At 36.5% G+C, this 26,053-nt stretch overlaps 2 protein-coding genes across 3 annotated transcripts; both read right to left on the reverse strand.

The window, feature by feature from the left end:
- Positions 1-2,440: 2,440 nt before the first annotated feature.
- Positions 2,441-16,480, reverse strand: rrp12 (ribosomal RNA processing 12 homolog). Its single transcript, XM_051126613.1, has 34 exons — positions 16,259-16,480; positions 15,767-15,990; positions 15,088-15,171; positions 14,888-14,964; positions 14,665-14,770; positions 13,547-13,663; positions 13,211-13,349; positions 12,261-12,388; positions 12,068-12,166; positions 11,867-11,958; positions 11,676-11,787; positions 11,480-11,580; positions 11,279-11,393; positions 11,049-11,191; positions 10,839-10,960; positions 10,651-10,715; positions 9,497-9,659; positions 9,198-9,352; positions 8,517-8,584; positions 8,212-8,305; positions 7,966-8,124; positions 7,793-7,873; positions 7,603-7,708; positions 7,404-7,511; positions 6,320-6,477; positions 6,124-6,212; positions 5,324-5,482; positions 5,069-5,232; positions 4,857-4,979; positions 4,726-4,769; positions 4,558-4,633; positions 3,052-3,119; positions 2,870-2,952; positions 2,441-2,786 (listed from the first exon to the last, which is right to left on the reverse strand). The coding sequence occupies exons 1-34, from the start codon at positions 16,395-16,397 to the stop codon at positions 2,687-2,689; spliced, it is 3,861 nt and encodes a 1,286-aa protein (XP_050982570.1). The 5' UTR covers positions 16,398-16,480; the 3' UTR covers positions 2,441-2,686.
- A 1,910-nt stretch (positions 16,481-18,390) lies between these two features.
- ubtd1a (ubiquitin domain containing 1a) lies at positions 18,391-25,009 on the reverse strand. Of its 2 annotated transcripts, none has more exons than XM_051126428.1 (3): positions 24,433-25,009; positions 20,476-20,703; positions 18,391-19,779 (listed from the first exon to the last, which is right to left on the reverse strand). In XM_051126428.1, the coding sequence occupies exons 1-3, from the start codon at positions 24,512-24,514 to the stop codon at positions 19,397-19,399; spliced, it is 693 nt and encodes a 230-aa protein (XP_050982385.1). In that variant the 5' UTR covers positions 24,515-25,009; the 3' UTR covers positions 18,391-19,396. The 2 variants fall into 2 exon arrangements, with proteins under 2 accessions (XP_050982385.1, XP_050982386.1); XM_051126429.1 differs by lacking the exon at positions 24,433-25,009 and adding an exon at positions 22,731-23,061.
- Between the last annotated feature and the right edge of the window lie 1,044 nt (positions 25,010-26,053).

The raw sequence follows: 26,053 nt of genomic DNA on the forward strand, positions 1-26,053 counted from the left end.
GTATTCAGTTCTAAAATGTACAAGCTTAGGGTTTAGGCTTTATTCAAACCTATTTGCTCTGCTTTGAACATTTCTTTTCAAGTTCCTTTAAAAATGTACAGATAATTTACTCACCCCAAGATGTCATTCAAGATGTTCATGTCTTTCTTTCTTCAGACGTAAAAAAAATTGTTTTTTGAGGAAAACATTTCAGGATTTCGCTCCATGTAATGGACTTCTATAGTGCCCCCAAATTTGAAAATTTTTAAAATGCAGTTTAAATGCAGCTTCAAGGAGCTCTAAACAATCCCAGCCGAGGAAGAAGGGTCTTATCTAGGGAAACGATCAGTTATTTTAATTTTTTTTTTTTTTTTTATTACAGTTTATATAACTTACATTTTTACCTCAAATGCTCTTGTCTAGCTCTGTGTGGATTCAGTTTTTTCCCGGTCATGACAGTTAGAGTATGTCTAAAAACTCAGATCTAATTTTCTCCTCCAACAAAATCGTCCTACATCACTGCAGAAATACCAGACTAGTGTTTTCAAAGTGAACATGCAAACAATATCAAACATCCTTTACGAAAAAAAGGTAAAACAGCAATGTAGGACGATTTTTGAGTTGAGATGAGATGGGGAAATGAGAAAACGAGATGGGAGTTTTTAGATGTACCCTAACTGCCATGATTGGGAACACAACAGTTCACAAAGAGCTAGATTTTTTTTGGAAAATAACCGATCGTTTCGCTAGATAAGACCCTTCTTCCTCGGCTGGGACTGTTTAGAGATATTTGAAGCTGCTTTTAAACCTGCATTTTGGAAGTTCAAATTTGGGGGCACCATTGAAGTCCATTACATGGAGAAAAATCCTGGAATGTTTTCCTCCAAAACCCTTTATTTCTTTTCGACTGAAGAAAGATAGACATAAACACCTTGGATGACATGGGGGTGACTAAATCACAAAGAATTTGTATTCTGGAAGTGAACTAATCCTTTAAGATTGCATGGTCTTTTTCATTTAAGCATTCTGCATGATTGCCGACTGTCTTTGTGTATCATTTTTCAATTTTTTCAATCAAACACTTTTAACTGCCCCAGTGTTAAAGTAACAAAACTGCTTATGTGATATGAATCTACATGAAAAACAACATCCATACTAATACTTACACGAATTCCAGAGATAATGATAAAGCTTTATTTTCTGCCTCCTTTTATCTCCATTTGTGCCTTACAGTTAACCTCATTCCACCCTGTAAGGATTTAATACTCAGCAGGAGCTTGATTCACATCATGTAACATGACATGATTCATATGGTCTGATGACTGCAGCTCCTTTGGCTGGATGCACCGAACACTCATGAGAAACATCAGTGTGTTTACTGGCTACAAAACCTGGAGCCCTGTGGCAGCACTGGGGATGTTCCCATTACAGGCTCTGACAGCCACACATTATGACTAATATCCCTCTGCCTGCTGTGCAGCGACAGCTAGGTTGCTCTTGTACCAAAGGAGAGTCATTCAGTGACCGCATTTACACCTACATCTGTAAATACACTCTATATTTCCGATATCAGATTTAAACTTACCACGTAAGAATGGAAATGATCTAGTATGTTTTTGAATGCAGTTGCAATAACTGCAATAGCTCCTACAGTGAATTTCACCTCATTGACGTCTCACTTTGCTGTGAAGTGAAACAGTGCCCTCTGTTGGCCAAAATTACTGCAGTACATCAGACAGGATTCAATCTTCGATTTAATAATTGATGCTCTGACATTGTAGAAACTTAGTTTGCTGATTTGCTTAATGTTTAGCCAAATTATTAAATTCTAATCTATACAAACTTAGCAGACTGGTGTACTCTAGAACTAAAAAGTTAATGAAAACAAGCGGTTCAAACTCCTGTGAGACTTTCATTTTTTCAGTCAAGCCTTTTTCACAAAAGCCCCTCAAGGAAAGTCATAAAGAAAACTCAGGGTAAATAATAACAGAATCGTTTTTGGGTGAACTATCCTTTTAATAATAATAATAACTCTAAAAATCAGCTAGAGTTTGCATCACTTTATTCTCACTGGGCCCATCAGGAAAAATCCAGTTGAGCTTATGGAGTAAGAGGACACGTTTGACCTCCAGCAGAACTCATTCACTTACACACAGCTGGGATTTACATTAATACCCCCAATATCCTCTACTGAAAATATGTAGCACACAATATCAATCACGCTGTAACAATCATGAGATTTAAATGACTTTTTGATGGGCACGTGGGAACTATGTTTTTATTACTTTATTAAAGCAATTTAGAAATCATTCTAGGTATGCTTTAAGAAAGCACTACCATTTAACTGTAGAAACCTGACATTGGTCTTAATGTTTTTGGGGGTTCAATACATGAATAATGGTAGGGCAGAAAGTCTAACGCAATATGGGATTTGTTGTTTTTAATGGGGTTTTCTGAACAGTTTATTTTCTGTCCAACATAGCAAGTCCATTAATACATTTGGCTCAAAGCTACTGTCACACTGCTATGTTCTTAAATCCAAGCACAGCCAACATCAACTAGGACCTTTTGAAATCTCTTTTGAAGTTATGCTTCCACAGGAAGTTCTCAGAGCATTTGTACAGGAAAACAAAAAGTCTCTAGCTTTAATTTAATCATGCCATGGGAAATGAGGGCAGATCCAGGAAGACAATAACAAAAACACACTTCAGGGTTTCCTCTTCTTCAACATTCTCGATCCAGAACGTGCTCCCTTTTTGGCCCCTCTGACCATGCCTTTGAACTGGCCTTGGAGTTTGGCCTTTTTCCTGTTAAAGGTAAAAGCAAATTTTGATCAGCTTCTTCACTCATAATTAAGCGGATGAATGTAAAGACAGACTTTGTTCTTTACCTGCGGTTGAGCTGGGCCTTCTTCAGTGGTATATAAGCATACGGGTCACACTTGCCTGCCTTCTTAACATCACCTTTTCCCTTCTGCAACAAACAGATGTTCAGCAGAGGTCCTTCAGAAATGCATTTTATTTTGGTTATTAAAAAAAAATGTTCTGATGAAAATGGCTATTCACTTCTAACCTTGGATTTATACTCCGTCCCAATCTCCGGTTTTCTATCCAGAGGCCTGTGGATTCCAATGCCACCAGCTGAGGAGTTCAAAAACACATACAAATATTAAAATGTTGAGAAAACATTACCTTTGTTGGCAACAGTATTTATCATTACACTGAAAAACTTAATTATTTACATTTCAGTGCTAAAAAAAAAACAAAACACAATGTACCAAGCTAGTACCATGGTATTTCCAGTGCATTTTATACATACATACATGTACATGCATGTACATATATACATGTATATATGTATATATATATATATATGTATATATATATATATGTATATATATATATATATTGTCACGGGGGCGGAGCAAAGCGACAGACACAGTGGGCGTGACGTCAGGCCTCGGAGAGGCTTTTATTAAACAATAAAACAAAGTGTCCAAAAAGGGGGAAAAAGTGTCCAAAACAAAAGGGGGATCTGGTGTCCTCGAAGTGACGGGGTTCCGTGAAGGAGGGGTAGTGTTCCAAAAGGGAAGGGTCCAGGTAAGGGGCGGAGTCCGGCGGCCGCAACAGCGGCATCGTCCTCCTCCACCTACGCGGCGCGTCTGGGGGATGCATCCTGGCCCGTTACGGGTGCGGTCCTCATCCGGACCCGCGGGGTCCGGCAACTCGTCCTGCGGCGCTGGTTCCCTCTTCACCCCTTCCTGGACCCACGAGGACACCAGCGTGCATGCACGGGAAGAGACCGGTCTCCTGAGGAGAGGCGCGCTCGGCATTTTAACAGCGGCGGTGATGAGGCTTCATTCACATCAGGTGTCATCACACGCCGCCAGACCTGGATGTTTCGGCGCCCCTCCTCCTCCCACACGCCCACTCCCGTCGGGAGCCTGGTGAAGGGCGGCGATTACCACGGGGTGCAGCTGACAATTAGGGGGAGGCACTCGTCACATATATATATATATATATATATATATATATATATATATATATATATATATGCATGTACATGCATACATAAATACACACACACACACACACACAGATATATACATATATATATATATACACACACACACACACACATATATACACACATATATATATATACACATATACACATATATACACATACACACATACATACACACACACAAACATACATGTATATATTTAAGAAATATTTACACGTATATGTATTCATATTTGTAAATATTTTTTATATTATATATTAATATAAACTACATTTATTAATGTATACATGTGTGCATATTTATATATACACATACACATACACAGCACAGTCATATGTTATCTAACCACAAACTTTTGGATGTGATTAATCGGTTTAACAGCTGCTGTATTAACATAGTTAACAGTGATTCGAGTGATACAATCTAGATAGTCTAAGAAACTGATTTGGGATTAATTGAATCTTAAAGTCAATGTGTTTAATTTTGCAAATCCAAACACTAAACTATTACCATCCATACTATATTATCTGTAAAGGCCTTTTCATTTATACCTTTATATTTCATTTTAGGTTCAACATCCATGTCATCATCTACGTCGTCATGTATTTTCCTCTTTGGATTCTTCTTCTGTTGAACAGGAAAGGAAATTAACATCACACACTGTAAAATATTTCTTTATACGTCTCAAAGTATGTGAAATACATACTGTAAATACTTACAAATTTGACTCCAGCTTCTTCAAGTACATCATCCATTTCAGCATCTGAAGAGAGATATGGATATGATTATACTGTGGTTTATTACAATTATAAATGTGAGCAATATAGTTAAACAAAGATGATTGTCCCACCTTTTGTTTTATCATTATCATCATCATCATCCTCATCATCATCTTTGATGATCAATCTTCCATCGGATGTCACCTTGAATCCATGGTCTGTTTTGCTGGCCTTCTTTAGATTCGGGTTGGTGGCTGGATATATTGTAAAATAACAATGAACAATCAATCAATTTAAGTTGATGATGACTGAATCTAACTGAGCCCATCTAAGGAGCACTTACCCAAAACTCTCTGCGCTGCTTTTGGATCAAGGAAGTTGAGTGGTTCATCAGATACACCTTCCTTTAACCAGGCCTGGCCCTTTTTCACTGGCTTCTTCTGACCCTTTTTAGGCTTTTCATCTTCATCCAAGTCAGAGTCTGTCTCGGCCAGAATGTCCTCAATACTGCAGAGAGACAAATAAGTTCAAAACATCTTGCCTGCTCACCAACGTCAACTAAGCTCTAAAATATTGTTTTAGAAACACTGTAAGTTACCTCTCTCCTTTCACCCTAGGTGTCTCATCCTCAGTGTCTGATCCGTCCTCTTCTGTCTGGCTCACAAGTTTGCGTCTCTTATTTCTGACCTCTGTTTTACGGATGTTCACTAGCACCTTGTGTTGATCGACTGGCAACATGCTTTTGACCAGTTCAAACCTGAACACAATTTACATCACAATCATACACAGATACAGACGACAAAAAACGCATTAAAGGAGTTCACTTCCAGAACAAAAATGTACAGATAATTTACTCACCCCCTTGTCATCCAAAACATTCATGTCTTTCTTTCTTCAGTCGATAAGAAATTATGTTTTTTTGAGAAAAACTTTTCAGGATTTCTCTCAATATAGTGGACTTCTATGGTGCCCGCATTTGACGATTTTGAAGTTGGAGAAGAAAATGACATGGGAGTTTTTCAACATACCCTAACTGTCTTGAACCGGAATACACAGTGTTCACGCAGAGCTAGACAAGACGAGGATTTGAGGTTAAAAAGTATATAAATTGTAATTTTTTTTTTTTTTTAGAAAATTACCGATTATTTCACTAGATAAAACCCTTCTTCCTCGGCTGGGATCGTTTAGAGCCCTTTGAAGCTGCATTGAAACTGCATTTTGGAAGTTCACTATATGGAGCAAAATCCTGAAATGTTTCCCCTCAAAAAACTATTTCTTTACGACTGAAGAAAGACATGAATATCTTGGATGATACGGGGGGTAAATTATCTGTCAATTTTTGTTCTGGAAGTGAACTTCTCCTTTAAGAAACAAAGTTTGATTAGCTGTTAAGCTTACCCAAATTTCCTAATCAACTTGGTGTAAATGTTCTTAAGCTTCGCCCTAAAATGTCTTCGCATGTCATTCATATTGTTAATGCCTTCCATCTGCAAGATGATAGGGAAAAAACATGGTCACTGTAATAGACACCTCTCAGACACTTTTTAAAAGTTCAAATATGTACTTGAAAACACACTATTTCTCCTTTACTTACAATAACAGTAATATGGCTGGCTAAAACCTTGACATCCAGACAAAAGAGCAAGACTTTTAGAAAACCCAGAGAGGCTTTGACGACTTCTCGCGTCCTGCTCGAAAGCAGAAGAGACACATTTTGCAGCAGCAGCTCCAGTGAGGACGTGTCAATGGAATCTGCACATAAAGACCAGCCAATATTTTTGCTTTAAAATCACAGATTACAAACATTTAATGATTCTTTACAATCCATGTATTACTATGTTTTCTGAAGAAAATTAAACATAGAACAGGGCTAGTTGTTTGATTGTTCACCAGAAGAATTATTCAGCAAAAATAGCTCAAAAGTACGTTTCAGTGGAGTTTCCACCTTATTTTAAAGCAAGAGCAGACATGGTCACAGCTATCTGTAACTTGAACATGCAAAGCTTCCTGTGACATTTATATTAAAAACTGACATTTTGTCATCATATTTTTAGTTATTCTTCTAGTTATTTTCCTATAGAGGGTTTGCACTTGCGTCACAATTTTGGGTTAGCCATATTGGCGATACTCAGATGTAAACAACAGCATGGACTGCACTACTGAATATGCTGTTCTGCTAATTTATCCTGTCTAAACCATGAAAAAAATGTGGAAGCTGCTAAATCATATAGAGAAGGACTTAGACAGCAGGAAAGGGCGCAATATTTTGACAAACTACAGTTAACAGGTGGTAAAGATATGTAAGAGCAGTATTAAGAAAGATATTAGCCTAATATTTCACCTACCTGACTGAAAATGATAAGAATAAACATGAATGTTTCAAGATTCTTGCCCTAGAAACCCTAGTTCAGTTTGGCCAACCACAAACACCTTATGTTCCTCAGGCATTTTTTGCACTCTTCTCTTCTCAATGTTTATTACAATTAGTACAGCCCAAAAAAGGCAATAATTGACCATTTTCAGTAGTAATAATGAGCAAAATGCGCTAGTTTCGTTAGGTTCAGTGGCACTGTTTACGTTTAGTGCCGCCAGTATGGCCGATTGATTGACGACTCTATAGCAGCAAATAGCTTAGTTTTGTCTTGGTAAATAAAGTGGACAGAATAAGTCACTCTTACCTTTGTAATGGAACACTAGTCTTGTTAATGCCAGAACTGTGCAGGTGACCATCGTTACAGAGCTAGTTAATCCAACGTACACCTGGGCTAAATACTCATTTATGGCATCTGAAAACAGAAATTATTTCAACTCATTACTCAGCAACATATCACAGTAATACAAATAAATTCATTCAAGATATAAACATTTTATTCTCACCTGTAGTGTTCCCACAAAACCTTACAAATGCACTTCCGATTTCAACTAGAAGAGAGTAGGCATTTTTGCAAGCAGCGATAGAGGTTTCCTTGGTGCAAAGAATGACCTAAACAAATGAAAAACCACATATTAACACTTTCATAAACAATCTTAAACTCTGACTTAAGATTGTGCTCTTTGTGAGACATACCTCAGGAAGCACAGCTGTAATAAAATCACGGTGTTCTTCATTTAGCTGCTTCACTATGTGAATCAGACACTTGAGTCTAGGCTGAAAGGTGTCAAAAAAGCACCAAATATTAATCCATTACTCATTCTCTTTGTAAATATGATTATTTGGTGGTGTTTTTCCAAAGCTCTCACCCGTTTGGAAGTTGAGGCTGCTGTTGTCAGGCCATTCATCAACATTGTTTTCAGCTGCTCGAGATTCTGGTGAACAAAAGCCTTACAGGATGCACTCTCTCCTCCACAAATTTCCTCCAGCACACGGTAGGCTCTCTTCTGGATGCTGAAATCCTTGCTCTGTAAACACGGACAAACATTACATGAAGTACACTCGTAACACAAGATTGAAAATGTGTTTTAAAATAGTAACACGAAGATTCCCACCTCGACAAAAGGTTTAATCAAATTGAATGTCTGGGTCATGGATGCTTCATCTACAAACGGAGCCATTGCAATGATCAAGTCGATAACTGCAAGCCTGCAAAATAAGAGACAGTTATTTTCCAAACTAAGATGTAAGCTTCAATAAGGTGCCATTCCAATGAAACAAGACACTTTTCAGGCTAATAGTCCAGTCACAAAAATATGGTTTTGATCCAAGTCTCTAAGCTTTTCTAAATGTCTCAAAGATCTGTCAAACACACCTAAAGCCTTGTAAATAAAAACAAAAAGGAGTGGAGCTGTCTTACCGTGTGAACTCAGAGTTGTCTGCACTGTTGAGTCTCTCTGATGCTTTTTGCAGAAACGTGCACACCATCTGAACCAATGGAACAAATATTTAGAACCGACAATAAGACCAATGGCACAAATAGACTACCTGTCAAAAGTTTTTGAACAGTCAAATTTTGTTTTTTAAAGAAGTCTCTTCTGCTCACCGATCCAAAGTACAGTAAACATTTTGAAATATTTTTAATACTTAAATCAACTTTTTCCTATTTCAATATTTTAAAATGTCATTTTTTCCTGTCATTTCAAAGCTGAATTTTAGCATCCTTTAGAAATCATTCTAATATTGTGATTTGCTGCTCAAAAAAAACATTTATTACGTTAAAAATAGCTAAGTAGAATTTTTTTCAGGTTTCTTTGATGAACAGAAAGATCAGAACAGCATTTATCTAAAATAGAAATCTTTTGTAGCATTATAAATGTCTTTATCTTCATCCTTGCTATTAATTTCTATAATTTCTTTCTCAAAATAAAAAAATATATATATACTGACTCCAAGCTTTTGAATGGTATAGTATATTATGTTACAAAAGCTTTTCAGGACTTCAAGACATTTGCAGCTCATTTGTAACATCTAGGAAAGTGTGCAACAATGTCATTCTTGCTATGATGTAATTAATTTGTTAATATGGTAAATTAATTACCGCCTGTTCTGTAATCTTCAGGTAGACTCTGACTGTGTCCAGGACAGCCATTCTAGCAGACGTCATCTCTCCAGATTTCGGCTGCTGACTATAGACATTAAATAGGATGGGAAGGAAGTTCTTGGAAAATCGTTTTAATTCTTCCTTTTCCTCCTCTGAAAAAATAAATAAATAAAATTCATATACAATCATAAATCTCAATGAGCAGTCTTCACTGAAAATACAGCCACAGCAATAAAAAAAAAAAAAAAAGAAAAAGCCCAATGCTATTGAGTTATGGTTCTAATAATGCAGCTGACCTGTTTCACAGCTTTTGTTTATGAGAGTCCGCAAGGCCTGACAGATGCACAGTCGGAGGTCAGGGCGATCATTCAGGGCCATACCCAGAGACCGAGCAATGCCCTTAAACGAGGTCAGAAGATCAGTGGGTTTAGTGCAGAATCCAGGTAACATGGTCCAAATCTGGAAAAACAAAAATTAAACATTTAAAACACTGGAAAAATAAATCAAATCGATGATTAATTTCACTCAATGACAATCCAAACATTTCCATGTACGAAGGAAGGATAAGTGGTAGAAAACAGTATATATGGTATTCACGAGAGCACAAAAAAAAAAAAAAAAAAAAAATCATACAGTTTTGAAACAGCATGATGGTGCGTAAATGATCATTTTAATTTCTGTGGGAACTATCCCTTTAAAGAATTAGTTCACACCAAGAATAAAAATTTCCTGATAATTTGCTCACCCCCATGTCATCAAATTTCAGTCTCAAAGAAATTAAAGTTTTTGAGGAAAATTCCAGGATTTTTTTTAATGGTGGTTAACGGGTTGAAAGTCCAAATTGCAGTTTCAGTGTGGCTTCAAAGGGCTCTACACGATCCCAGCCATGGAATAAGGGTCTGATCTAGCAAAACATTTTTTTATATATACTTTAAAAAAAGAAAACATTTTTACTTTTCAGAACTGGAGAACACAGATGAAAGAACTAACCACAAGTGACCTTTCCAACATGATTACATAATGTGAAGTCAAAGACATGCATCGCAGATCTAGCGCAAGACAAGCATTTGTGTATATCAATTTTTACTTGTATATAAAGTATATCAATTTTTATTTAGAAAATGAAAGATTTCAATAAATAAGACCCTTAATCCTCAGCTGGAATCGTGTAGAGCCCTTTAAAGCAGAAATGAAATTGCAGTTTTGACCTTCAACCCATTGGTTCCCATTTAAATCCGTTATATGCAGAAAAATCCTGGAATGTTTTCTTCAAATACCTTAAATTCTTTGTGACAGATAACAGAAAGGTATGAACATCTTGGATGACGTGGGGGTGAGTAAATTATCAGGAATATTTTATTCTAGAAGTGAACTAATCCTTTAATTGCAGTCACTGCATAGATGGTAACAGTCAAAATAATCGGCCAATGTGTCAAAATACTTAGCGCACCTGCATCTGCAGAGTCTGATACACTTTAGCCATCAGTTTCTGTCCTGACTGTTCCTGTTCATCAGCTGAAATATCAGAGCAAAAATCATGACACATTGCATATATTAACATGTAATTTAATACAGTAATACTGACACCACATGACATTTCAACATGAAACCAATGTATGTGTGTGGACTGATACATACCTGTCTGTTTAAGTTTGTTTGCTAGAGGGAAAAAGTATGAGGTGAAGTAAGCCAACTGAGTGTTTTTCACATGATCTCTTATGACCGGGATAAGCCAGCTACGTGGGAACTCCAAGTCATCACTGCAAACAAACACATTTCACAGCATTAATACATTCTTATTTAAAAGCCTTAGTTTCTAGACTGAGATACACCAGCAAAGTAACTCACTCTGTTCCAGTGATAAGGAGGGGCACAGCTTTCAGGACCACCTCTGGGCCCATGCTCTCTACCGCGTTGCCCACGACCAGATCCAGCTCCCCAGTGAAGGGGAACTGAGGAGTGGCCCGCAGCTCACAGAGAGACTGCAGACTCTGAGGATCACACACACACACACATCTATGAGTAATCTATCAATTAAACAAACGCACAAACTACAAAAATACTGTATTCCAATCAACCTTTATCATAATCGGGTGAGCCTGTTTTCCTGCAGCTCGGTAGAAACAGCCCAGGATCTGCAGCACAAATGCCCAAGAAGCATGAAAACGATAGGACAACCCTTCCTCCACGATACTGAAAGAGACAGAGGTCAGACTTTAGAAAGACCATGCTCTAGAGACAGACAACATTACGAAAGACAGAAGTCACAGATAGCTCACTGAAACATCTTTAGGATGCAAGCTCCATTTCCAGCTGATGAGCTTGGTAAAACAGGTCCAATGTCAGCCATGTGTGGAGCCACACACTCATTTAACAGAGTCTGGATGTAGAAAGGGAAGAAAATTCTTTAAAACATACAAGAACAAGAAATTCTACCAAAAAACAGAATTCACTAATACACAAGGAGTGACAAACCTTCAGAGTCTGAGTTGCAGCAGACACTACTTGTGTGTGCGGGGACAGAAGACACGTCATGGCGACAGAGAAGAGGCGAGGAAGATGACCGACACTCAGAGAGCTCTGTAAACTACAGGTTAAAAATTATGTAATGACTAATATTACTCACAAAGGCAGCAAACAAAGACTCATTGCTGAAAAAGGCCTACCTGAAAAGATGAACATGGGCTTTTTCCATTACAGCAAGCCATGCTAGTAAAGGCTGCAGATCATTCTCACTTGGAACATAGTCATATAACGCCTGGAAGAAGGGTGTTGAAAGATGCATTAATAAATGCACTGGGAAATTAAAATGTAGAAACAACATCATTTTGAGATCTGTGCATGTGTTTATCAATTATCATACTCACTGCGATGATCTGTGCATTCAGTTCTGCGGACATATTGGTAGGACTAGGCTTGCTGCTGAAAAGCTTGTGGAAAGCCTGCATTGCATTTGCTGTTACCAGCTTCAGAGAAACAGAGGCAAGTGTTAAGAATTGATAAAAAGCATCACAAAACTTATTTTTAAATGAAAATGTATCCGGTAAATTGCTCTCTTACCACATGGCTCAGGGTCATCACACGGAGAAGGGACTCACAGCAAGATTTGACAGAGCTCAGAGGAAAAGTAGACAGCAGGTCTTTTAGAAGACCAAGCACGTGGAGAGTGGTAGTGTCTTCTTTGCTACCTTTAGTCAGAAAGAATCATTTAATCAATAAGTAGAATATTATTTAATTCTGTAAAACTTGGGGGGTACTTTTTGGGCCCAGTTCTAATCCATTGTTACTAAGTGTAACGGACACTAGGTGGTGCTATCGTGCAATTTTTGCTGCACAATAGCTTACACAATAACCTCAATGGATAGTTTGCCCAAAAATGAAAATTAATTACTCACCCTCATGCTGTTCCAAATCCGTAAGATCTTTGTTCATCTTCAGAATACAAATTAATATATTTTTGATGAAATCTGAGAGCTTTCTGACCCTTCATAGACAGCAACGCAACTGACACATTCAAGGCCCAGAAAGGTAGTAAGGGCATTGTTATAAAGTCCATGTGACATCAGTGGTTTAACTGTAATGTTATACTTTTTGTGCGCAAAGAAAACTAAAATAATGACTTTATTCAACAGTTTCTTCTCTTCCATCTATGCAGGGCCAAAAAGCTTTCAGATTTCATGAAAAATATTTTAACCCTCCAAAGTTGAACGGAGGTCTTACGATTTTGGAACAACATGACGGTGAGTAATTAACAACAGAATTTTCATTTTTGGTTGAACTATCCCTTTAATGCAGTTTGAATTTAAACTTAGAACTGTATCTTATCTACAACTAAAATGTTTTTAAAAAAACTAAAATGATTGAGATATGCACTGTTGCTGATTTTTCTAATTTTATTGTTATTTTTTTTAAATTATTTAGTGGTAGCTTTAGATGCTGGATAACTTTTCATAAGCAGGTGTAATTGTTAGTTTTGAGCATTTTGACAGTAAGAACATGAGTTCGCTGACCTCCTGACTGCTCCAATTCTTTGCAGCAGAATTTGGCTGTGGCGACTGCTGCTGGGTGATGGACCGGGGCGTTATCGGAGAACATGAAGTCGCTGTAGCGAAGGACTGAGCAAACACCCTGCTGCGCTGCTTTTCGCACCTGCAACACATGGACAATCATTATTTAGAAATATCAAATAATCATATTCGCTCTCTAATGTGAATACAAAAAGAGTGCTTCCATTGTATATGACTATAATAACTAGCGGCGGATAGTCTGATTAAAAAGGCACAAAAGGAATCTTATATTAACAGTAACCTTCCAACTCTGACCGAATGGGAATCGAACAGACAGACCTTTGGTTTAGCGTGCACTGTGAAGCTCAAAAGGCCGTGGTACATCTGCAGAGTCGAAGGGTAACTCCAGATTGACAGATCCTGCTTACGCAGCAATGTCGCTAGACAGGATATGATCTGCAAAAGAATGTAGGAGCGATTTAGATTAACACAATAACAATGTGTGACATAATGAGTGGAGACAGAGCATTACATTTCCCCACTGGTGATATTCATTGTTTTGAATTAACTTTTTTTTTTACTTCATTAGAATGGCACAAAACTTTTGTTGCACTTGCTATATGAAAAAATAAATATATATAAATAATTGTGGACATTAGAAAAGGCTACATGGTCTTAAAATGTTCTCAGCAGTCAAAGGCGATGGCTACAGGAAATTAATAGAAATAAGAAATATACAAAAATACATTGAAGTATTTTGGGGCACAATCTACAAATCAGCCATGAAGAAGTGTTTGATAATGTCTTATCTACTATCAGTGCATTAGATTTTAAATACCTTTGTTCTATTTTAAACTTAAATATTGTATTAATCGAAAATATGAAATATTTTCCTAATATTTGTATTATTTTATATAAAAGTAAATGGCGCACTAGAACGTAAAAATTGTGTAGTACTATAAAATTCCATTAGAATACAAACTAAAAAATTAATATCATTGACACAAAATATGCTGTAAGTAGCACGGGTATATTTGTAGCAATAGACAACACTACATTGTATGGGTCAAAATTATCTTTTCTTTTATGCCAAAAAATCATTAGGGTATTAAGTAAAGATCATGTTCCATTAAGATATTTTGTAAATTTCCTACCATAAATTTATCAAGTTTTTTCAATAGTAATATGCATTGCTAAGAACTTAAATCAGACAACTTTAAAGGTGACTTTCTTAATATTTTGATTTATTTGCACCTCAGATTCCAGATTTTCAAATAGTTGTATCTCGGCCAAATATTGCCCTATCCTAACAAGCCATACATCAATGGTAACCAAAAATGTACCCTTATCACTGGTTTTGTGGTCCAGGGTCAGATATAGTAAAAAAAAAATTAAACAAAATTAAACAAATGTTAAGGAATACTAAAGGCTTAGATTTACAAGAAGAGTGTACAAACCCATCGCAGGCTGGACAAACAGTCAGAACTGGCTTGGTTTGACATGACATCAATCAAAGTCTTGGCCGTGTCTGAGAACTTTTTCTTAAGCACCGCAGGAGGAACCCTTAAGAAGATAATCAGAAGATGTATTTATTCAGACTAACAGCCAGATTCTGAAATGCTACAACAGAATTTAACATCTTCCTATGGTGCTGCTCATTTGTCCAATGACAACACTCACCTTTTCATGACCAGGTTTAGGAGGTAGGCAACAGCTGCCAGAGATTCGCTGCTATCTACAGCCTCAAGTGTTGTCATCTGCCATTCAAAAAAGTGCAAAATGGAAATTCATGGAGTGATTCACAGACAGCACACTTTTAAGCATTTCGACATTTCAAGTCAATATGAAGCAAATTGATTTCATGGTGGCTTTAAATTTACCAAGGCTGCAAAGTACTCCGTCTCTGACTCCTTTCCTCCCTGAGAGCGAATCACTTCAGTTACGGCCGCCAATACAGCACAGATCTGTAGAAAAAGACGCCATCCATTAAACATCATCTGGTATTAACTTACAGGAATAATTCACCCCAAAAGGAAGTTTGCTAAAAAAATTATTTATAAAATTTATATAATTCCACTCCCTCAGCCAATCCAAAATGTAGATGAGTTTCTTCATCAGAACAGATTTGAAGAGATTTAGCATTAAATCACTAGCTCACCAACAGACCCTCTGCAGTGAATGGGTGCCGTCAGAATGAGTGTTAAAACAGCTGATAAAAACATCACAATAATCTACAAGTTATCCACACAAGACCAGTCCATGAAATAACATCTTGTTAAGTAAAAAGCTGCTTGTTTGTAATAAACGAATGCATCAAGACATTTGTAAACTTAAAAAAATAATTAGCTTTCAGCTAAAATCTGAGTTCTCTCCAAAATATTGCCTTCTCCAGTGAAAAGGTATCTTGTCTAAATCAGGAGTGAAATATGCACAGACCAAGCACCATATACAAGCAAAAACAGTCCAAGACAGTTCCAAACAAACTCATCTACAAGAAAATTCAGCTAAATTTCATTTTTGGGTGAAATTCTGCTTTAATAATAATCTAGTAAAAATGACCTCTTTATGTGCCGCAGAGTTTGACTCCCAGTAGCGCTGCACTTTTCTAAAAGTGAGGTTGGTGCAGTCCGACAGTCCGCTAAGAAAAGTCCCAGAGGTTTTCTCTGTCAGGGCTTGATCCTCCATGGCATCTCCTGCTTCCATGGCATCACTGCTTTTCTCCAGAGCTCCTGCCTGAAGCTCATTGTGGAGTTTCAAGGCATCTACTGTCAGATCACTTTTTTCTGTTTAAATAGAGGTTTGATGAATCTCTCATTCACATCAACCTAACCATCTCAACACAATGTTATGACATACTAGTCATGAATACAGTCAAAACAAGAGTTTTCCAACGGTCAGAAATAAACATTTTTACATTTCTTTTAATGTACTTTACAATAAACCCGAAAATAAAGTCGTCATCGCCCTCCAAAGCAACCAAGCGTGATTTTTTAACTTGTTTACAAAGTTCGACCGGCTACCCACGTGTTGTCAGCCAGGCCAGAGTCTCACCTGATGGACGGCTAAAATATCGGCTTCTCGCGGCCGCTCGAAAGCGACTTGTCTCTGGATTGCTGTCACTACTGTGACCTTTCTTCCATCGCCTGATTTTCTGGGCTGCTCCGGATCGAAGTTTTCCGGACTTCACCATTTTCGCAGGTGGAAATCCGTACAGTGCTGCAGTCACGTTGGTCTCTCTACGCTGCGTGTCGCGCTTGGCCTTGCGTCATCAGCAAGCGTCTTCATCGTCTATACCGCCATCTACTGTGCACGAGTTGATTGTAGATAGTAGGGCTCCTCGATTGTACTGCTCTGTTGTACCGCCATGACCAAAAGTTTTGAGAATGACACAAATATTAATTTTCACAAAGTCTGCTGGTTCATTGTTTTAGATCTTTTTGTCAGGTGTTACTATGGTATACTGAAGTAAAATTACAAGCATTTCATGTCAAAGGCTTTTATTGACAAGTACATTAAGTTCATGTAATGACTCAATATTTGCAGTATTGACCGTTCTTTTTCACACATAAACATCCTCCGAGAGAAGTCTGGTGACGAACAATGCCTTTTCTAGCATGATGGAGCACCTTGCCTTAAGGCAGGGGTTCTCAACCTTTTGCAAGCTGGGCCCCCCCAAAGCTGGTTCATTGCAGTTGGGCCCCCACCCCGCACCCCCCCACCCCCCCAACCCCCCAAAACTAACCATAACACCTTGCATACATAGATAGATAGATAGATAGATAGATAGATAGATAGATAGATAGATAGCCCTAGGCTATTATTATTAGGCCCACATTATTATTATTATTGTTATTATTATTATCATCAGTAGCGGTTGGTAGGCCTATTATCATTACTAAGACTATTGTCATAATTGTCATAATTGGCAGTAGCACCAGACTTCTAATGTGAGCTTGCAGACATTAATATTATTATGAGTAGTAGTAGGCCTATCCTCATTACTAGGCTATTGCTATATAATTATATGATGCTACATGCTTTATTGTTATTATTATTATTATTATTATTATTATTATTATTATTATTATTATTATTATTATCATCAGTATAGGCCTATTATCATTACTAGGCTATTGCTATAATTTGGAATTGGCATTATCGGCGGCCATGCGCATGCGCGATTCATTTGCTGCACAATGGTCCAACAGCGGGAATAATAATTAAAACTGTTAAAAATTTAATTAGTAACAGTGTGATAGGGTTATGCAAAGACCCAATATTTGCAGTGTTGACCCTTCCTTTTCAAGACCTCTGCAATTCATCCTGGCATGCTGTCAATCAAACTTCTGGGCCACATCCTGACTGATTGCAGCCCATTCTTGCACAATCAGTGCTTGGAGTTTGTCAGAATATGTGGGTTTTTGTTTGTCCACCCATCTCTTGAGGATTGACTACAAGTTCTTATTGGAATTAGAGTCTAGGGAGTTTCCTGGCCATGGACCCAACATTTTGTTGTTTTGTTCCCCGAACCACTGAGTTATCACTATTGCCTTAAGGCAGTGGTTCTCAACCAGTGGGGTTGCCTTAAGGCAATAGTGATAACTCAGTGGTTCGGGGAACAAAACAACAAAATGTTGGGTCCATGGCCAGGAAACTCCCTAGACTCTAATTCCAATAAGAACTTGTAGTCAATCCTCAAGAGATGGGTGGACAAACAAAAACCCACATATTCTGACAAACTCCAAGCACTGATTGTGCAAGAATGGGCTGCAATCAGTCAGGATGTGGCCCAGAAGTTTGATTGACAGCATGCCAGGATGAATTGCAGAGGTCTTGAAAAGGAAGGGTCAACACTGCAAATATTGGGTCTTTGCATAACCCTATCACACTGTTACTAATTAAATTTTTAACAGTTTTAATTATTATTCCCGCTGTTGGACCATTGTGCAGCAAATCACCACTGTGCAGGCACTGATATAAAATATACTATACATTCAAAACATCAAATATTAAAAGATCAAAGGATAACAAAAAGGATTCAATTTACTCACACATGACAGGGCATATGATACGTTGACATTAGGAAAAGAAACAAGAGTTCGTCAGTCAGACGTATATCTTTATAGGTTTTTATTAAAACATGGTGTTAAAAATAAATCATGCACTGGTATTTACATTGATACATTTATTAAAATTGCTATTTAATTCAATTTCATCACATCATATTTAAATAAAATTCTTAAATAAATCCTTTCTGCAGAAATTATGCTGCAAATATTGTCAACACAATTTCACTTGTATTCACTTAAGCCAATTCATAAATGAAGCAAGTCAACCTTTCAATAGAAAATTCAAAATTCAAATTTTATAAAAACTTGTAAAATGTTGACAGTGTTTTTCCTCCAGATTCGTAATTATGCAATTCTGTTTCATAATGAAACGTTCAAATTAAATGTTACAATATACAGTAACAATTTAGACATAGTTGTTTTGTTTCATCATCGATTACAAACCTTATTCATTTAAAATGCATTTTTATTAGAAATAAATAAATAACTTGTCTCTCCACAACAAATTATAAAAGCATGTCTACAAACAAATGTATACAAATGACCATTTTTTTTTTACAGATAACACAGATACTTAACATAAAAATGTATACATCTCAAAACAGTCTATGATTATTGTCCTAATAAGATTTTAAAAATCCATACACTCTGTTGATAGTAAATAGCTTTGCTCAGCAATGGACAGCAGACTCAATCAAGGATCAAGGCAATTGGTACCACATAGAATATGGAAATGAATATCCACACGACATATGTAAGGATATTAAAACCATGAAGGCAAAGTATCTAATTGAGTATTACACAACTTAGTATGCCACAATGGTTTGTTAAGCATACAGTAAACTTAAAAGCTGATTTAGCACAGTCTTATGAATATGCTCTCCGATTGTTGTGGAACTATATTAAAGCTTTACACATGCTTATATGCATGTATATTTGGCCTTTTCAGCTCCTCATAGGTTTAAGAAAATAGACATTTCTTGAAGAAATGTTTGTGCTTAATATTTGGAAAGGATGAGTGTTATAACTCAAGACCTGATCAATGGCTTTATATAATGGAAACATATAAAGCGTTCGTATGGTGTGAGTTCACTGAGACCCGGTTCAGAGTTTTGTGTGTTTAGTTGGGAATAATGGGCTGACTAACAATGACCTGTATTACAAAGTCCTTCTGCATTTTGGTGTCTAGTAAACGTGTTTTATCCGTAAGTAGCTTTCCAGAGAAAAACCAGCGCTGGTTGGCTGCATCAATGTCTTCCTGAGTTTGAAGCTGTTTCTTCAGCTGACGGATGGAATCGGCCATCGTGGCACTGAGGCGAAGGTCTTTTCCGGTGGAGAGACGCACCTTCAGCTGGAACTCCTTCTCCTTCTTCTCCTGTAGCTCAGAGTGTTCAGACACATTACGATCGTTGCCCTCAGACACCAGGTTGACTGGAGGTGCCAAGCAGTATGCAGGGAGCTGATAGCGGTTCCCCAGTTCATCATAACACTCCATAAGGGACCCTGAAAGAGCAAATCAAAAGCTTCAATTATTTTAGCTTCAATCAGTCATTGCTCTAGTCTTAAGTGTCACATGATCCTTTAGAAATAATTTTAACATGCTGATCTGATGCTCAAATAACTTTTCTTCTTCTTCTTATTGTTTAATGTTTTTGTGCAAAAAGGAGTTTTTGGTTAACAGAAATTTCAAAAGAACAGCATTTATAGGAAAAATATATTTTTTGTAACTTTACAAATGTCTTTACTGTCACTTTTGATCCATTTATTGCATTTTTGCTAAACAAAAGTACTAATTCTTTTAAAACAAATTGAATTAGAACAAATTAAAACTCTCTTCTGCTCACCAAGCCTGCATTTATTCAATCCAAAATACAGCAAAAGCAGTAATATTGTGCTAAAAATTCAGCTTTGAAACCACAAGAATAAATTACATTTTAAAATATATTCAAATACAAAACAGCTTTTAAAATAGTAAAAATATTTCAAAATTTTACTGTTTTGGCTGTACTTTGGATCAAATAAATGCAGTCTTGGTGAGCAGAAGAGACTTTAAAAACATTAAAAACCTTACTGTCTAAAAACTTTTGACTGGTAGTGTATAATAATGCAATTTTATAAGAAAAAAGTAGTATTACACAAAATGCGAAACAGAAGCATTTGCACTAGATCTGTATATTAAAATGCTGTTTAAATGTTTACCATGAGGCAGTGTGATGCTGGCTCCATCTACAATAGCCTGCGCCAGCTCATGGTCGTTACATTCAATCGCTACAGCTGCAGCTTTCAGCGCATCCCAGATCTCTTTACGGCCATCAAAAGCTGGGGCCGTGTCCCAGAATTCATCTCTTTTACTGCGCAGCTGGCCCTCTGTCATTGGATATTCACTTTTCCACTTGGGCTTATCTTTCTTCAAAGGCTCATTGCGTCCTACAGGAGAAAAAGTCATCAATGTAGAAATGTCACCTGATCATTTAGAGATGCATTAAGTGGTCTGACTGATGTATCCGGATGACGTGTAAAAATCCTGTTTTGCAAAAACGGCCCTGAATTCTTGTTAAAGAATTAGGACAACAAACACGTCTTACATAGTGTATGTGACATCACTGCATTTGCCCAAATGAGATTCAGTGGATCTTTCCAAGAATCAGATTTTCCATGGTAGAAGCTTCTCTTTGACGTGTAGCGACTCTTTAAAGTCGCACAACAACATGCCGGTTTAATAACTACTTTTCTTTTAAAAGAACTATGAAGCTACACTATCAGTCAAAAGTTTTTGAACAGTAAGATTTGTAATGTTTTTAAAGAAATCTCTTGCGCTCATCAAGCCTGCATTTATTTGATCCAAAGTACAGCAAAAACAGTGCATCTTATTTTTAAGATTTAAAATAACTGTTTTTTTTATTTGAATATATTTTACAATGTAATCACTTACATTACATTTTAAAACAAAACAGCTGGGTAGATTTCTTTTCAGGTTTCTTTAAAGAATAAAAGTTCAATAGAACAGCATTTATGTGAAATAGAAATATTTTGTAACATTATTAATGTCTTTATCATTACTTTTGATCAATAAATAAAAGTATTAATTCCCATATCGTATCACGTATATTGTATATAATATTGTATACTGTATATAGATAAATGCTGATCTTTGGATCTTTCTATTCTTTAAAGAAAACTGACAAAACGGTTTTAAATATTGATAATAATCATAATAAAAATGTTTCTTGAACAGCAATTCAGCATATAAGAATGATTTCTGAAGTTTCATGTGACGCTGAAGACTGGAGTAATGATGCTAAAAATTTAGCTTTGATCTCAGGAATAAATTAAATTTTAAAATATATTCAAATAGAAAGCAGTTATTTTAAATAGTAAAAAATATTTCACAGTATTACTACTTTTGCTGTATTTTGAATAAAAAAATGCAGGCTTGGTGAGCAAAAAAGACTACTTTAAAGAATATTAAAAATCTTTTGACTGGTAGTGTATATGGCATTGAAACCACAACCTAAATCTCAACAGTCAAGCCAGACCAGCTCAATGTCAACTAAAGACGAAGAGCTTATGTCCGCCAAAGGGAAATCCCTTTGAAGGCTATTGGCTCAGAACGTAAGAGGCTGAATCATTTGTATACAAACAAAACGTGACAAAATCACAGCACAGATTTCAAAAGAAACATATGAATCTTCATCACAATTGTAATAACTTGGTCTTGAGTCAAAGCAGCGGTCACTGTGACACACTGCAGAAATAAAATAAAAAAAACAAATTATTTATAGTGTCTGAGATTAAAGACTTAATCGGGTGATGCAAAACAGGATTTAGTGGCCTTTTCCCATCATGCATCACTCCTAGATAGATGAGAGTTTACAAGAGCAGAATGGCACAAAACAAACACACCACAACAGACAAAATTTTCATAACATAAATAAACAAATATCAAACAATTTAGCCCTACTCACTAAACTTCATCGTGCCATGATGAATTCTTCTGATAAACAAAGAATATAAAAATATATGCTGGCTTATACCGTACGTGTTTAACACACATTTAAAGTAATACCGAAACGCCACACTCACGAAAATCAAACTGACGAAACATGGTCAGTCCATCTGACATTTTGTGGACTTACAAATCCATTTCATTTATTAATACAGGAGATTAAAATGTTCATTTAATTTGTTTTCCACTGGCAGGATGAACCAAGGCAGGGAACTTTGGTGTGACAGAACAGGTATAAAATGGTTTCAAACAAAACAACACCTGCTAGCATAACTAAAAAACGTAATATCTGCATGAATGACACTTTTTTTTCGTTTAGCCTCTTATACTAAAAAATAAGTATGCTACTGTATATCAACAACCTCAGCAGCTCTAGAAGTATCTCTAAACAATCTTACCAGGTCTTATCTTGCACACTGCTAGTAATTGTGTCCTTTAATCGACTTACTTTTCAGCACAACTGTTATCGTTGGTTGATAGTCTCTCGAGTTTGCAACTCCCATGGTCTGAGCGGTCACTTACTCCTCTAGTCAGTGAAAAGTTATCGAACAGTCGCTCCTATGACTTCATGTAGGGGTTTGAAAGAGAATCGACTCCACATGTGCGGTGCTACAAGATGTCCAGTCACAGTAAAACTCTGACCTTCAGCTAGTAGCTTAGTATAGTTTCTTGTAAAATGTACACGCCCATCACCTGATTTCTGAATCTAAAAATAACAACTGAACAAATTTACATCAAAACTGATCACCAAGATAGTTTCTAGAAGCAAGAAATAGTCCTTGCCTTTACAATCCCTGGCTTGGGTTTAGATGTATGAGTGACTTTTAACAACAAACTTAATCTTGACGGCTCTATTTTAGACCAGGACGGAGAGTCAAAAATAAACTGTAAATCCCAGGATTGTCCAGAGCAGGTGCACCCAAGCAATTCCACAAATACATCTAATCTAAGATGTCCAAATCCTAATGGATTTCTAGGTAAAGGAAGAACATTTCACATTTAAGCAGACAAGAAGTTTATATAATCTCCAATGTCAATCGTCTTTGCATTGTGCTATCAAAATGAAGCAATTCAAGGAAAAAGGAGAGTTATCTTTTATGTAGGGATACTTAAGAAACCAGTAATAGTGTTCAGAGTTCCTGCAGGAACTTATGGGTTCCACAGTGTAAGTTATACCTGTGTAAAAGAAAGAAAATTGACCCTAACTACCCATTTTGAAATTGTGCCTAGAAGTTTTTAAGGCGATTTTGGTAATCTAAGACAGGGGTTTTCACAATAGGGTCCGGGGACCCCCAAGGGGCCACAAGGGAGTGCATGGAATGTTTAGATAAATTAAGTAAAAAAAAAAGAAAAAAAAAAGAAAGCAAAATATATAAATAACAAATAACAAGTAAATAAAAATGTACAATAAATAGATTTAAAAAATAAATAAAATGATCAAACAGTACAAAAATTAAATATTTTTCAGATAATAATTTAGGCACATTAATGTTCATTTTTAATACAAGAAATTCTATAGACTCCTTTGAATGTTTAGTATAAGGGTCCTCTTATATGAGAATGGACATCTTTGGTATTTTAAATAATAGAAAACCCTTATGATAAAAGATCTTGCCTTTTTACAGTGACACATTCTCTAAATATCACATACATACATACATACATACATATATATATATATATATATATATTTATAATGCAGATAGAGTAAAACAAATGTGACCCTGGACCAAGAAACTAGTCATAAGGTTAATTTTTTGACACAAATTTATTTTTGAACAAAACTGAGCTGTATAAATCGAGAAACAACTATTTGAAAATCTGAAATCTGAAATCTGAGGGTGCAAAAAATTACAATTTTGAGAAAATCACCTTTAAAGTTGTCCAAATGAAGTTCTTATGCATATTACTAATCCAAAAATAAGTTGTGATTTATTCACGGGAGGAAATTTACTAAATATCTTCATGTAACTTGATCTTTACTTAATATCCTAATAATTTTTGGCATAAAAGAAAAATCAACATCTCCGTGCTACATAAGACTTTTGTGGTCCAGAGTCACAAATACGTTTTTCATTCAAGGAACACCATAGCCTGTGCATTCACACTAATTATTTGCAAACAGAATTCCTCGACAGACCAACCCTTACCTCTTCGTTTGACGCTATATCTGGAAGAATTCCTGGAGGACAGGTGAGACCTTTGACGTATCACTCCCAAACAACTTCCCATCACTCAAACCCACATCAGGACCAAGCCTCAGATGCCTGGATGCCCGAATAAATGCATTTCTACAGGATCCAGGTCCAAGTCAATGACGTTAACAAATGATATTTTGTATCTGAATTAGAAAGTGTGTGTCTAGTTAAATGTTATTTGAAGTTATTCGATGCATTGTCCGAGGGGAGACACAAGCCCGTTGTATTCCGCTGAGTCGACACAATCCTTAAGCTGATTAGTGACCGCCCATTAAGACAAAGTTATCACACTAATGCAGTCAATAAATAGAAAATACAAATCTAAACTTGATATTTAATTATCCTCTGAGCTCAACACACACATACATCACGAAGTAATCCACACTCAAACCCCTCAAGAATAAATCAGTGTAGAACTAGAGAAATTTACGACTAGAGGGCGCTCGTTCAGTGATTATCGTGAACAAGGCGGAGGAATCTGTTAAAGGAGAAGTCCACTTCCAGAACAACAATTTACAGATAATGTACTCATCCCCTTGTCATCTAAGATGTTCATGTCTTTCTTTTTTCAGTCGTAAAGAAATTATGTTTTTTGAGGAAAACATTTCAGCATTTTTCTCCATATAGTGGACTATTTTACGGTGCCCCGAGTTTGAACTTCCAAAATGCAGTTTTAAATGCGGCTTCAAACGATCCCAAACGCGAGGAAGAAGGGTCTTGTCTAGCGAAACGATCAGTTATTTTCATAAAAATAATACAATTATATACTTTATCATGCCAAATGCTCGCCTTGTCGTACTCTGCCTTAACTGTTTTTTTCCCAGTTCATGACAGTTAGGGTATGTCGAAAAACTCCCATCTCATGTTCTTCCTCAACTTCAAACATCGCTGTTTTACCTTTTTTTATTAAGGGTGTTTGATCTTCTTTGCATGTTCACTTTGCAAAGACTGGGTCGGTACTTCTGCAGTGATGTAGGATGATTTTGAAATAATTTTTGAAGGTGAGGGAGAAAATACGATTGGAGTTTTTCGACACACCCTAACTGTCTTGAGCCAGAATACACAGAGCTCAGGGAGAGCAAGACGAGACAAGCCTTTGAGAATAAAAAGTATGCAAATTGTATTTTTTTTATGAAAATAACCGATTGTTTCGCTAAATAAGACCCTTCTCCCTCAGCTGGGATCGATTACAACTGCATTTGGGATCGTTTGAAGCCGCATTTAAACTGCATTTTGGAAGTTCAAAATCAGGGCACCATAGCAGTGCATTATATGAACAAAAATCCTAAAATGTTTTCCTCAAAAAAATTAATTTCTTTAAGACTGAAGAAAGAAAGACATGAACATCTTGGATGACAAGGGGGCGAGTACATTATCTGTAAATGTTTGTTCTGGAAGTGGAGTTCTCCTTTAAAGCGCTATGGAGAAACAGCAGATGCACAGCAGGGGGTAACAAATCTCAATTCTACAATAAAAATTAATATTAATTAAAATGTATATTCATATACATTTTCCGAAATGCTACTACAGATACAACAATAAAACTGTACTTGCTATTAATCACAACTGACCT

The sequence above is a fragment of the Labeo rohita genome, chromosome 13 (genome assembly GCF_022985175.1).
Source record: "Labeo rohita strain BAU-BD-2019 chromosome 13, IGBB_LRoh.1.0, whole genome shotgun sequence".
NCBI lineage: Eukaryota > Metazoa > Chordata > Actinopteri > Cypriniformes > Cyprinidae > Labeo > Labeo rohita.

What these genes read in the sequence shown, in the direction of transcription:
- rrp12 (XM_051126613.1), bottom strand. Translation starts at nt 16,397, where the DNA reads ATGGTGAAGTCCGGAAAACTTCGATCCGGAGCAGCCCAGAAAATCAGG. An exon ending in ACTAGTGTTCCATTACAAAG is followed by an intron (nt 6,478 to 7,403) that starts GTAAGAGTGACT and finishes CTTTATGTGCAG; the next exon opens with ATTCCATTGACACGTCCTCA. An exon ending in AAGGCCCAGCTCAACCGCAG is followed by an intron (nt 2,787 to 2,869) that starts GTAAAGAACAAA and finishes TACCTTTAACAG; the next exon opens with GAAAAAGGCCAAACTCCAAG.
- ubtd1a (XM_051126428.1), bottom strand. Translation starts at nt 24,514, where the DNA reads ATGGGAAGTTGTTTGGGAGTGATACGTCAAAGGTCTCACCTGTCCTCC. An exon ending in ATATAGCGTCAAACGAAGAG is followed by an intron (nt 20,704 to 24,432) that starts GTAAGGGTTGGT and finishes TTTCTCCTGTAG; the next exon opens with GACGCAATGAGCCTTTGAAG. An exon ending in CAGCATCACACTGCCTCATG is followed by an intron (nt 19,780 to 20,475) that starts GTAAACATTTAA and finishes TTGCTCTTTCAG; the next exon opens with GGTCCCTTATGGAGTGTTAT.